Here is a 14,305-nt window from a genome sequence, read left to right on the forward strand (position 1 = left end):
CTTCCTTCGGAAGTGAAGCTAGAACTTGGGTGCTCTTTGAGATGAACTTGTGCAACCGAAGTTTGACATGCTGCAGAGTTTGCATGCTTCATTAACAAGCTGTATTGCCTGATCTTCAGTGTCAACACTTGCTAGTCCATCGTCAACATAGAAGTTGGTTTTGATTAACTTAATGGTTTCTTCATCAAAACGTCCTTCTCCTTCAGCTGCAAGATGCTTGAGGCTGTAGTTGGTGCAACCTGGAGAAGATGCTGCTCCAAATAGGTGTACCTTCATCCTATAGACAGTGAATGGAGTTTCAAGGTCACCGTTCTCCCACCACAAGAACCATAGGTAATCTTGGTCGCAAGCATGCACATGGAATTGGTGGAACATGCGTTCGATATCACACATGAAAGCCACTGGACCTCTTCGGAAGTGACACAAGACTCCGAGCAAGGTGTTTGTTAGCTCTGGACCAGTCAGGAGATGGTCATTTAGTGAAGTGCCTTGGAACTTGGCAGAGGCATCGAAGACGACACAAATCTTTCCGGGTTTTTGTGGATGATACATGCCATGGTGTGGGATGTACCAAACTGGTGTTTTGTCAATGTGTTGCTCTGGAACCTTTTCGGCATCTCCATGGGCTAGCATCTCATCCATGAATTTCTTATAGTCCATGTAGTTCTGCTTGTTCCTCTTGAGCCTTTTTTCTAAACATTTGAAACGATGAATAGCACATGCCTTGACTAATGCCAGTCTTCATCATTGTTAGAAATTTGAGATCTTCTTGAGAGACCTTTGTATCTACTGGTGCTTTCTCAACAAAGTCAGACTCCAACATCTTTTGGACCTCTGTGGGAGAGATCATTTCCTTTATTTGAGTTCTGTAGACATAGTGAACCTTGTTGGTGAGGTTTGAAGAGGGCTGAATGTCAGGCACTACTTCCTTCACAATGACTTGGTGACTTACTCCGAAGGCATCTCCATAATCGAGACATGGATTGCCATAACCCACAATACTCCATCCCAGATCAATTCTTTGTGCGAACGGCTGATTTTCCTTTCCAGACACAACCTCACGAGGAACAAATGCTTGGGAGCAGTTGTACCCAATCAGCAGACCAACATCACAGCTTTGAAGTGGAGCGATCTCACTTGCAATGCATTCGAGATGAGGCCATGCCTTGGCTGTTCCAGGCGTTGTAATGTGATCTCGGTTTGCAGGTATAAAATCTCTGGCATATGTTACTGGTAGGGAAATGGTCTTATCTGAGTAGAATCCTCTGACTTGTAGACCTGAGAGCTTGCGACAGGACACAACTGTGTTTCTTGAAGACATGGTAGTGAGCTTTAGCTGAGTCTATTCACCTTTTATATGCAGAGCTTGTGCCATTTCTTCAAGAATAAAGGTTGTATTGCTCTGTGTATCAAGGAGTGCATACACAAGAATTTCATGCTCTGGCTCACCTTTGGTTGAAACCCATACTGGAATAATGGAAGATGTGTGAGTGTCGTCAACATTCTGACTCTGTTAGAAGTTGCTTCACTTGTTGTTGGTGTAACACTGTCGTCTTGTGAGACATCTGAGTTCGTTTGTCTTGTCCTGTCACTGTTCTTGGTTTGATTTTTCCTTGTTCTCTCTTCCTTAGTATGATTGTCATGAAGACATGTTGGATGCCTTTTATTACATGTGTCACAGGTTTCTCTGCTTTCACAATCTTTGGAGTGATGACCAGAGTTCAGATAGCCAAAACATAACTTCTTGTCTTGAGTAAACTTTAGTCTCTCAACAATGCTCTTATGAACCTTCTACGCTTAAGTAGGCTGTGACCCGACCTTTCACTGTACACACAACTAGCACTAACAGTCCTTTCATTTGAGTTAGTTGCTAGCACCTATGCTCCATTGCCTCTGTTCCTTGTGTGTTATAGTGTGTTATTAATTAATTAAATATGTCAACAATTAATTAATTAATTAAATATGTCAATAATTAATTAAATGTGTAAATAATTAATTAAATGTGTCGTAAATATTGGGGTTAGGGTTAATTAGGATTAATTAATTATTTCCAATTTTATTTAATTATTGCCACACTTAATTAAATATTTAATTAATTCATTATGGCAGTCCTGGCATTCCATACCTAAGAGCTCTACTTGGATTCTTTTTTGTTAAAAGGTCCAAGAGATAAGATGGAGCTAATCCATTCAGAGATTTAAAGACAAACAACAAAATCTTGAAGTTGATTCTACGACGTACTGGTAACCAGTGTAAACGTACCAGGATTGGGGAGATATGATCAAATTTGCGAGTGCAGGCTGTCAGGAGTCGGGCCGCCGTATTCTAACTGCAGACGCGAGAGTAAGGCCTGGTTAATACCAAAATAAAGACTATTGCAATAGTCAAGCCTAGAAAAGATAAATGCATGTCTCACTCTCTCAAAATCGGCAGATGACAACATGGTCTTGATTTTTGCAATGGCCCCCCCATTTAGAAAGAGCTGGTTTTAATAAAAAAATTTCTTTGTTTCTCAAATGAGAAAGAGCTATTGAGAAACCAGGGGCAATTCTAGGATTAGAGCTTTGAGGGTGCTGAGCACCCAGAGAGCTGCCCAGCAAGGCAAGATAAACTTTACACGTCACGATGAGACTTCTTTCCTGTTTCTTTCAGTCCCTGCATCCTTAGATGTCTCCAGTTGTCCCGAGTTCTCTATGACTGTCTCCTTGGTGCATTTAAACACACACACACACACACACACACACACACACACACACACGCACACACACACACACGCACACACACACACCGGGAGTTATAAGGTTAATGGGCATTCAGTCAGTCAGCTAGTTAGTATCCATTTCAAACAGGACAGTGGCAACAACAGCAGGCTACAATTTTAAGTTTTAGATTTTAAATAGGCTGTATACATTTCAATGGGAGCAACGGGACGGTCAAATGTTGCTGATTTTACTACAGAGCAGGAGGGATTGTAGGGTAGCAAACATCTACGGAAAAGTTTTCAACACTGCAGGTTGCCTGGGTGTAATGTTTTTCAGCTAAAAAGAAACATGGCCTCCTACCTAACTATATAAAGAGTAACTGAAGGTTAAATGCAGCTAATATGTCCTGTTTTAAGCCAGGCACTTACACCCCCGCTCTGCTGAGTCTCAGCCATCATCGCTCTGGCAGCAAGAGCGCTAGAGCCAGAGAAGGGGAGAGCTGGAACAAACCTTTTCTTTTTTTTCTTTTTTTCTTTTTTTTTTTGGGGGGGGGGGGGGGGGGATACTATACTATACTTTTGTTGTTAAAATGTTAAGTCTCAACCAAGTACTGTATGCTTTTTATATTAGTGTGTCACGCAAACATCAAAAAGGTAAGAATCTTTGGGGGTGCTTTGATTCTTTTTGGGGGTGCTAAAATCGCACAGACAGACAGACAGACATTTTGGGCTAAAATCGCTCCTGCGAGAAACACTCCTAAATCTTTGGCAAACGAGGTTCTGAACTTTTCGGGTGGGCCAAGGTCAACATTTGGGGAAGAACAGGTGGTGAACAGTATGATATTTTTTGATCATTTATATGCAAAAAAAATTAACGCGAACCATGATTTAATATCATCAAGACTCGTGAATTACGAGTGTGATATTATAGAAACTTCCAAGGAAAACGAGCACAGCGTGGAGCACTTCTAAGAATGAGCCATGGCACTCCATGTCCGATTAAAACTCATCTACAGGTGAATTCCTCCTCGCTCACCGTTTCCACAGGTTGTGGCAGCGAACTTCCCATTTTATCCTTTTCTATTTGTAGCCGGTGCCACGCCCTCCCGATTCGTCAGGATAAAGCTGAAGTGTCGTCCAGGTAGAGTATAACTGCAGCACTTTGTCCAATAGGAACAGCTCGTGGTGCACCTTGTTGTACACCTCGATGCTTAAAAAAACACAGAGAGAGAGCTTTGGACTTACCCCTGAAATCTAGCACTTTATATTTTAACAGCAAACTTTTCTGTTTCTGTGGAAGTCGAAGGCGCAGTTTTGAAGATGCTCTGTGCCTTTTTGCGTCTGAAGTTGTGAAGTGCAAGAGGGGGCAAAGAAGGAGTATTTTTTAACACGTCTGAGTTTCCTTTTTCTTTTTTTACTCTTTCTTTAATCAAAGCCTGCGACATTTTTACAGCCGAGTGGTCGTTGGAGAGCAACCTGGTGACCTTCAGCGATGGCTGGATGCTGTGTTTCAGCGGAGGAGAGAGAGAACCAGAGGATCAACGAGGAGATTGAGAAGCAGCTGCGGAGGGACAAGGAGGACTCTCGCAGGGAGCTCAAGTTGCTGCTTTTAGGTGAGCATCACTAACCTGAACACCAGCTCGGAGGGTGACTTCACGGAGTCCTCCTCATTCTCCTCGTGCTCTGCTGTAAATCATTCAAAGGTTTGATCTTGATTGTAGCCATAAATGTTCTTTTCCGGGCAAAAGAAAAGCTTTAAAACATTTGCTCTTAAAGTTGTTCCTCTAGTGGAATGATCCAGGCGTTTTCATTTTCAGTTGTGGGAGACAGCTCAAAATTTGCCATTACTTCACCGCTTCATGGCCACGGGTATCGTGGCAGGTGGGACAGAGCTCTGACGCCTGTCGACTAGTATTCATTTAGTCATATGAAAGTAAAATGCACACTTTAGAAGGCAAATATGTTATTTTATATATATTATATCCAGCACGCAACATTTTGTCATTGACACGTGTACATGAGAGGATTCAAGTCATGAGCAGCATTTCACAGTTGAGGCGCACTGGCTTTCGGAGAACATCCAGGGTATGCGCAGCCGCGCGCCATGACACTGCCATTGATTTTACGCGTGGTCGGAGGTTTGAATCCTTGAGTACTTTTTGTCTGCTGGGGTCGGTAAGTCTCCACCTGGCCACAGAAATACACACACACACACACACACACACACTCTTCCTGAATATGGGGGGAGGGGGGGGGCGCATTTTACTGCAGTAGTGTGGGAGCACTTCAGGAACCATCCACGCCTTGGTCAATGGTGTGTTTGAAAGCCATAACTAGCGTTTCATGCAAAAGTCATGCAAATGCATCACGGAGCACGAGCTATTGGTTTTTACCAACTGTTCTCTTAGCAGATCATTTCACTCAAAACACAGCGTTATGTTTCTGCCCCCAACCCAACATTCATTTGCTTCAAAACAAAAACATTTTCTCAGCTCACTGTAGGCTGTTACAGACAGCTGGACTGCAGCAGTTTTGTTTAACGCATCACAAAGGTAGTTGAGAGAAGTCAAAAAGTGGAGGGACTTTCCAGAAAAAAGGATGACCCTGATGTCTCTGTTCAGGCTGAAAGAGTTTCAAACATAAGGCCCAGGGCCGCCATCAAAGAGCCCAATCCAGCCCCCTAAATAAATGGTAAATGGCCTGTATTTGTATAGCACTTTACTTAGTCCCTAAGGACACCAAAGCGCTTTACACTACATTCAGTCATCCACCCATTCACACACACATTCACACACTGGTGATGGCAAGCTACATTGTAGCCACAACTACCCTGGGGTGCACTGACAGAGGCGATAACTTTGAATAATGTGGTAAATGCAAAGAAGAAGGACATAAATGTTATTATTCAAAGTGTATTTTATGTCAGTTTTAAAGCCTTCTTAGCAACAAAGACACCAACTGCCCGGTCATGCTGCACCAAAGTCAGTCTGCAGGATAAAGTCTGGGAAATAAACTGCTTTTTTTCTGTCATTTTTAAGCATTTCATCATTCTCCTTTCTTAAAGTGGGAGAACAAAGAGTAACGTTGGAGTGTTTCTGTTGCAAATGCATTTGTTTTTCTCATGCTGTCTGAGGTATTTAATGTATACTTAAATGTCTTTACACTGACGGTGACCGAAAGTCTCCTTATATTTCAGTCGCATCGCTATAAGTGCAATGAACCACACGCATGTCCGCCCCTCCCACACTTGTTCAGTATGCCTACTGGTGTACTGTTGCGCTGCTGTTAACTTCCATTAAAGTATATCCGGACATCACTCTCTATGCCCCACTCTCTGACCGGAGTTTAAGTCCTGAAGGAGCTATCATCCCAGCATCCCAGAGATAACTCTCTGACAGAAAGAGGAATGATTTGGAGGGTTTTCTTTTCCAGGTAATAAATCTACTGCTCCAGCTCACTAAGATCAAACAGGGCTCTGTGTGGGCCACAGTGTAAAAGGAGTATGACAGCCATGATCTAGAAAGTAACCTTTTGTTACCTGGTCAGAGTGACTCAGCTCTCAGTGGATTTCATTAGGATGGTTAGAGTCAGGTCTACTCAGAGTGCAAGAGATCAACACCTTCACTTTCTGCCCTTTTTTTTTCAGAGGCCTTAAATTTGACTTGAACAGCTGCCGACTTGCATACCGAGTCATCACAGCTCAGTAGATAGGTATAGTCAAATATTCAGTATGTTAGTCATCTGTGTATAAATAACTCAACTTTTTATGCCGGAGAAGGATTAAGAAGAAGTATAAACTTATATGATCCTACCCCTCCTTCCTATTTATGGAATGATAGCAATATTTATCTTACTTTCAAATGACCTGCCAATTACCCACATACACATAAAAGTGCATTTATACCTACACATGATGTGCATAGCATACAACAAACATATGCAATTATACATCTATACATACATGTATCCTTACATTCACCTACACACCTACACACCTACCCACGCTACAGGATCGTTTATCACAGTTTTAATAAATAATATTATTTATATTATAATATTTATACTATATATGCATATAAACATGTTTAAATGTATACATGCACATGCGCACACTTACAAATATGGATATACACATACCTTCGATATATACCCTCAAATATCTATACATACATTTACATATATAGACACTGAAATACTGTTTGGTTCTTTTTTTTTGGAAGAAGTGTTGTTTTTTTCTGTTATTTTTAACTGGAAGATGTTTGAATGTAGCAGTAGATCTGCTGGATCTTGTTTTTTTGTTTGTTTGTTTGTTTGTTTTTAAAAGTCAAATTTTGCAGATTAGTGACTTCTCTTGTTTTTTGTTTTGTGCCTCTGGACAGTCGCTGCCTGGCAGGTACATTTCAGTTGTGACAAAAAAAAATGGAGAGGGCAGACTTTGACAGTAGCCATTATCTCATGACACTAGCACCACATTCATTCACATGGGCACCACCGCCTCGTGTTCAGCGTTCCCTAATTGAGGAAGTGTGCAGATAAGAAGTTGTGTCATACATGCTGGACACACACGCACACACCGACTGCCCAAAAGGTGAAACTCCCCACCCATCCCTGCATAAACCCACACATACACAAACACAGCAACCTCCAATATTCAGGTCTGTTAACAAACACATTTGTTTACCAAATCGGCTGTGCATCATGTGATCTCAATGAGAAAATTACGAGCTTTTGCTGTAAGAGCTGAAGAGTAACATGGGAGAAAGGGACTCTGTGTGTGTGTGGTTTTCATAGCTTTTAATAAGAACAGGTATGTATTCATCTAGTAAAGTATGTTTTAGTGAAATATAAGTTAATCGAAAGACCTTTTAGATAGAGAGCTTGAGTTCAAATACACACTGAGTCTCTGAGTTAATAAGCATGCATATGATCCTGTCACTCAGGAAAGGTTTCAGGGTGAAAAAGTGCGCCGTTCTTGTTGAATTTATTATTGGAAGTTGGGAGGGTTTTTGTTTTATTTATTTTTCCATCTGACCAAAGGAAGGTCATTCTTCAGAAGCAAATTATGTTCCAAAGGTTGACTAAAATATTTTATTCAACCAGGTGAAACTAAAGTTACGAATGATATGTTGAATTTTATTTCGGGCAATTTGTGATATTTAAACTTCCTGTTCTCGGATATTGACGAGTGTCCCTTTGGCAGTCAAATATACATTCAAATCGTTCAGCTTGCGTCCCTGCGTGGACAAGCTGGGTATTGAGAGTTGTCACAGAACTTGTTTTTATTTCTTTCAACTTATCTCTTAGTAAAAAGCCGTTTATAAAAAGACAGATGGGTCTTTAATGTAGCTGCCAGGCAGCTGCCAGCTGGCATACAGTATGCAACACCTGTGCAACATCACATGTAATAATTCAAATTTGGATCTTTTTTAATGTTAATATTATAAATATTGAGTTGCAGTAATAACTCACCAGGATGCAGCTCAGTAATATTTTAAAGTATATATATAAACTCCATGCTCTTGCAGAAGGGGCATGGATGCATGACACTGGGCAGGGGTACATTTTACTGTATCATAGACAACTTCAAGTTTAAAATTGTCACTGTAAGGAGGGATAGAGACTCCCATGACTTTTTTCTTTTGTGTCTTTTCAGCAGAGAGCTAAATTTGCTTGTTTGCAGTGGCCATAATATCTTCTCTTGGGATAAATGAAGAGTAGAAAATTAGGCTCATCTTTTATCTTTAACCTGGACCAGAAACCACCAGCAAGCACTGATCAGCTGACCTCAAAGATCTCGTATTTGCATATGAATGTAGTAATTTACTAATACAGGGAGGCAACTGACCATGGTAAACTGGAAATAAACCAGTCCATTTCCAATTTAATTAGCACAATTAAAGGTCAAACATCTAGCTAGCACTGACCACACACAACAACTCAAGGTTCAGTATCTTTCTCCAGGATAGTTTGGCATGCAGAGCGGAGCAGCCGGGGATCAAACCACCAGCCTTACAACAGCTAAATGACCTGCTCTAGCTCTTGAGGCACAGCCGCTCCGTTAAATGGTTCAGACCGAAAGTGAGCACTAAAATCTTGGAAGTCAGCCTAAAGAAGAAAGAATCGGTGTTACATGGGACCTTTTAAGGACCTGTTGAGCAGCCTCACAGCCACATTCTGGACCGTTTGCAGGGCTTCTGGGGTTGATTTGCTCAGGCAGGGAACAAAGGCAAATAATTATAGAGGCATGACAAAATAAAACATCCCTCCACCACTCAAAGTATTATACTATAGGGTAATTTCTCTAGTAAGTGTGTGCATATCAATACATTTAATAAAATATTATCTATGTAGCTCTCAGCAGCACACATATGAGCTCCATATCAACCTGCAAATAAGTGATGCTTACACATTTCAGTATTTATACTATAATGCTTGTACAATAAGTAGTCTAATTTTCTTATACTTAACATTTATTTTCTTCCTCTTTATAGCTGTAGTTAAACTAATGTTATTACTGGTTGTTTTGATGCTTTTACTTAAATACTTCTAGGTACTATGAGAACCTGTTGTCTGGCATCAAAATCAAGACAATGAAAGCAGCCGTAATTGACTCATCTAACCATCAGCATGAGTTCTTTAAAAAACAGAAACATGACAATTAAAATGGTCAAATCCTGCACCAATGAGCACTGCTGAGAAACCGGCTGTCACGTGAATGCAGATTTTTAAAAACAGACCTTAGACATAAAACTGCATTCCTGTCTCCTCACGCAGCCAGCAGATGTTTACTTTGGTTTGATTTGCAGAATGTTAATTTGCAACGCTGCAAAAAAATTGTAGACCAAATAAATCTATTATTGAGTTTAATCCTCAATGTGTCTCACAGGCACCGGAGAGAGTGGAAAGAGCACCTTTATCAAACAAATGAGGATTATCCATGGAGGAGGATATACAGACAAGGACAAGAGGAGCTATGCCAAGCTGGTGTACCAGAACATCTACACGTCCATGCAGACAATGGTCCGAGCTATGGAGGCTCTTGGTATATCTTTCACTGATCCCCAGAACCAGGTACAGGCAGACTGACTCTGTTCCAGTCCTTTACAATAAAGACTTGATGGATGGACTACAATTACCTCACTGTCTTTTTGTCTTCTCTGTGTGTCCATAGAGCCATGCCAGCGCAGTCCTGGAGGTGGAGGTGGATAAAGTGGAGGACTTAGACAGCAACCTCGCCATGGCTGTCAAGAGTCTGTGGGATGATCCTGGAATACAGGAGTGCTATGATCGGCGCAGGGAGTACCAGCTGTCCGACTCCACCAAATAGTGAGAATTAGGCATTTATGATGTTTAACAGTGTGCGCAGATATCTGTACTTTTCTAGATCAAATTTGGTTTAAATTGTAAGTTTTCTAGTGTTTTCTATATTTCTCCTTTCTTAGTGTTTTTTTCTCCCTGCATATTTTTCTTTTTAGCTATCTCACAGATCTGGATCGGATTTCACAGCCCTCATACATACCTGACCTTGACGACATCCTCAGAGTCCGAGTCCCAACCACCGGTATCATTGAATACCCCTTTGACATGTTGTCTAAGGATCAGAATGTCATTTTCAGGTGAGGTGCATATTGACATCTTCTGCACTGCACAGCGTTTCAGTTCAGTTGAATTTATATAGCATCAAATGACAACAGCAGTCGCCTCAAGGTGCTTTACGGTAATGCTGAGAAAGTGCCAACAATTAAACAACTCCCTTTGAAAAAGCACTTGGTGACAGTAGCAAGGAAAACCTCCCTTTTAACAGGAAGAAAACTCTAACAGACTCAGATTCTGGGAGGGGCGGCCATCTGCTGCAACTGTTCGGGGATAAGGTGAGGGCGACAGGACAAATAACACACTGTGTAACTCAGTGCTTCATGGGAAGCCAATGCAGCCTAGACCTATTGTAGCATAACTAAGGTAGGATCCAGTCCTAACTATATGCTTTATCAAAAAGGAAAGTTTTAAATCTAATCTTAAAAGTAGAGAGGCTGTCTGTATCCCAAATCCAAACTGGGAGCTGGTTCCACAGAAGAGGGGCCTGAAAGCTGAAAGCTCTGCCTCCCATTCTACTTTGAAATACTCTATGAACCAAAATAATGGCAGCAGCACTGTAACTGGCCACAGGCATGGCACCGACCTCGAAGGTGGCGTGACTTTTCTTGGCTGCTTTTATGACAGGATGGTTGATGTGGGTGGTCAAAGATCAGAGCGGAGAAAGTGGATCCACTGCTTTGAGAACGTCACCTCCATCATTTTCTTGGTGGCACTCAGCGAATACGATCAGGTCCTGGCTGAGTGCGACAATGAGGTGAGAATTTAACAACACAGCAAATGATGAATTCAGTTTACATCCTCCTGGAGTTTTACATGTGCTTGATCCCTTTAAACATTCAGAACCGCATGGAGGAGAGCAAGGCCCTGTTCAAGACCATCATCACCTACCCCTGGTTCCAGCGCTCATCTGTCATACTTTTCCTCAACAAGACCGACATCCTTAAGGAGAAGATCTTGTACTCTCACTTATCCACCTACTTCCCTGAATTCACAGGTTAGACTGAGTGAATGCTCATCTTGATTTCAGCTCTTATTCCACCACAAGATTTGTAATTACTTAGCTGATCTAAACAGAATGAATGAAACTTATATTAAGTCCTTCATCATACAATCACGGTACTCATGTTTATGGAAGTGTTGAAATAGACTAAAAATACTCAACTGACACTATATTAGGTACACTTTGCTGGTACCAGGTTGAACCTCCTTTACCATCAGAATTGGTTTAATTCTTCATGGCTGAGATTTGAAAGGGAGCTGAAAACATTCAGCAGGAACTTTGGTCCACATTGGCAATCATTAGTCTCAGCTCCGCCCCTCCCTCCTTGATACAAGCCCACAAGAAAGTCACCAAATTTTTTCTGCATTAAAAAAACACATAATTTATTCAAAATAAAATAATTGATTGTTTTTTTTTAAAAAACCAGCCTGTTTGGTACCAACATTTAAAGTCACTTAAATCACTTTTCTTCCCCATTCTGATGCTCAGTTTGAACTTCAGCAGGTCGTAAAATGCATTGAGTTCCTGTCATGTAATTGGCAGATTAGATATTTGCATTAACAAGCAGTTGAACAAGTCTACCCAATAAAGTGTCTGGTGAGCGTATGTTGAATTTACTGACATATTTAAATAATATCAACCCTGAATTGCAGGACCTCAGCAGGATCAAGTAGCAGCTCAAAAATTCATCCTAAAAATGTACCAAGAACAAAACCCGGAGAAGGACAAGACGTTGTATTCTCACTTCACCTGCGCCACAGACACAGAAAACATCCGCTTAATCTTCAAGGACGTGAAAACAGCCATCCTCAGGCACAACCTCGGGGACTTCAACCTGGTGTAGAAAGGTTGCATACAGCACAGGAGCAAATGCATACAAGAGAAGACCTGAGGAAAGCCGAAATAAAAAAGAATGTAATTATCAATCAAGCTTAAACCAAAAAAAAGAAGCAATTTGAAATTGTTTCATTTCTAACAAGGGAGATCCAAAAGAGAGAGAATACAAACATCCTGTACCAGACATACTCAGACCAGTCACCGTCTAACATGAAATTGTGTGTAGATGCTTTAGTTTCCCTTGTAGTTTTTTAGTATTTGCTGTAAATGATACTTTACAGTGGAAATGAGAAAGTGAAAATTAGTAGCAAGTAACTGATCCGTTGTGTGAACTACTTATTTAAATAGACATATGATCTGAGTGCTTTAATGTATGTAAATGTATCCCTATGTAATAGTTTGACAAGGATGCTCTTTAGCCCAGTTTTGTGATTTCATAATGTTTAGAAATGGTTGCTCTAACACTGAGACGCATGTAAGTGCCTTATTTACTCAGGACAGTCAGCAGAGTGTCAGATGTAAATAGTCTGAGATGTGCTTTATGAAAAAAATACAACTGTTTCTTCTATTTATGGTTATTTTCAATAAAGATATAATTATTTAATAAAGAGTACAAGTCAGGTGCCTGACGTTTTCTTGGTGCGAGGAATAAACAAAGACTGCTTTGAATTCAAAAAAACTTTATTGAAAACAGCATGAAAAAGAAAAAGCCACTGCAGTGAATATTTTGTTCCCCGAAAACAAAACGATGTAAATGAAATTGAGTGATATTATATCGTGATGCGCCCAAGACCAAAATCAAATCTTTGAAATTTACATCAGAGTAAACAGCAGCTGATAATAATAATAATTAGCATTCCTTTATTTTCAATATATACCTTTTCTCTGTATAATTCATCAGCATGTTTGGCATTGCATATGTGTGGTATAAAAACATAAAAATCACAAAATTTCATACTGCAACCTCCTCATAAAGTCTGATGCGAGGATGGATATATACAGATAGACATCATATTAGGTCATATACAGCAAACGGATGCATGTAAGTACAGTATAAAAATAGCATGCATCTCTGACTCACACACTCAACAGTCTTTATTCTGCAATGTATAAAAAATAGGAAAAAGAAGAACTTTAAGGATGCACATTTTTTGAATTATGTGTACTATAAAGCCATACTAATTCATATTAGCATGCCTTTTATATAATCCAATAAAAGAAACAGTGTTCAACATTAAATGTGCTACAACAATTATGGTTAATTTGGCCTCAGTGATACTCGAGGGATTTTTTTTCCCCTATCAGTCACTGTTAAGATTGACATTTCTACACCCAAATCGTCCTTTACATCCAGAAATGAAAGTTAAACTGAATCTCTAAAGCTATGGTAGGCAAAAATGTTTTTGGTGTCATTATGAAAGGGGGGGGGGTGTGTGTGTGTCAACAATAGCGTTTGTGAGGGAGCGGGAGTCCTCTACCTCCTCTTGGCTCTCTTGGGCAGTGAGAAAGAGGTGGAGGGTTAAAAAGGTTTTAACCCGCTAGAACCGGGGGTATCCACATGAAGCTCAAGGTCAACAAAAATCCCTTTTTAACTATACGTAATGTGCAAAATCCTGCGCTCATCTGGTGGGAGAGACTTGAAACTGAGAGGTACGAGCTGCAGGTGGAGGCCCGCTCATTCTTTTCCCCTTTCAAAGTTCATCCAGCAGCAGCTTTAATGTGTGTTTGATTAGAACAAGTACATCTAAGGAATCACAATCCTCCATTCATACAATCCTTCAAGCAGGCAATAACAGAACCTGTTTGTAAACTCCAGACTTAACGTTTTAATAAAGAAAACCATAATAAAAACAAAAAACATGATCAGGTGTAAAATAATGAATGCAAAGCAAAGTGGATGGAAATCAGCAAACTCTACATGCATACTCTGTCTTTCAGCCCCGACACACCGACAGTCCACATAGAGCATCGTTTATTCACTAGTCACACATGGAGTGGAAAAAAGTAGCATGCAGTAAAGAAAAAAAGGCACTGGCACACACAGAGCTCGTGTGTTTAGCATTTCTCGATCTTCAGAGTCAGTACTTAGGTAAACTCTCTCTTGCATCCTCCAATTTGGTGAGAACCCACTGAAAATAAATAATGACCAAAGTTAGAACTAATTATTTTCA

General features: G+C 40.5%; 2 protein-coding genes across 4 annotated transcripts in view; one reads left to right on the forward strand and one right to left on the reverse strand.

Annotated features, from left to right (window-relative positions):
- Positions 1–3,430: 3,430 nt before the first annotated feature.
- LOC146506724 (guanine nucleotide-binding protein subunit alpha-14-like) lies at positions 3,431–13,973 on the forward strand. Its single transcript, XM_085179444.1, has 7 exons — positions 3,431–4,314; positions 9,588–9,772; positions 9,873–10,027; positions 10,177–10,317; positions 10,922–11,051; positions 11,138–11,291; positions 11,951–13,973. The coding sequence occupies exons 1-7, from the start codon at positions 4,194–4,196 to the stop codon at positions 12,139–12,141; spliced, it is 1,077 nt and encodes a 358-aa protein (XP_085035570.1). The 5' UTR covers positions 3,431–4,193; the 3' UTR covers positions 12,142–13,973.
- vps13a (vacuolar protein sorting 13 homolog A) overlaps positions 13,787–14,305 on the reverse strand; it is a 46,292-nt gene continuing 45,773 nt past the window's right edge. For all 3 annotated transcript variants that reach the window (XM_085179436.1, XM_085179437.1, XM_085179435.1), the window contains one exon: positions 13,787–14,263. In XM_085179436.1, the coding sequence (XP_085035562.1) occupies positions 14,213–14,263 (51 nt within the window). In that variant the 3' untranslated portion in view covers positions 13,787–14,212. The remainder of the gene's footprint in view (positions 14,264–14,305) is intronic.

This window comes from Neolamprologus multifasciatus, chromosome 12 (genome assembly GCF_963576455.1).
Source record: "Neolamprologus multifasciatus chromosome 12, fNeoMul1.2, whole genome shotgun sequence".
Classification (NCBI taxonomy): domain Eukaryota; kingdom Metazoa; phylum Chordata; class Actinopteri; order Cichliformes; family Cichlidae; genus Neolamprologus; species Neolamprologus multifasciatus.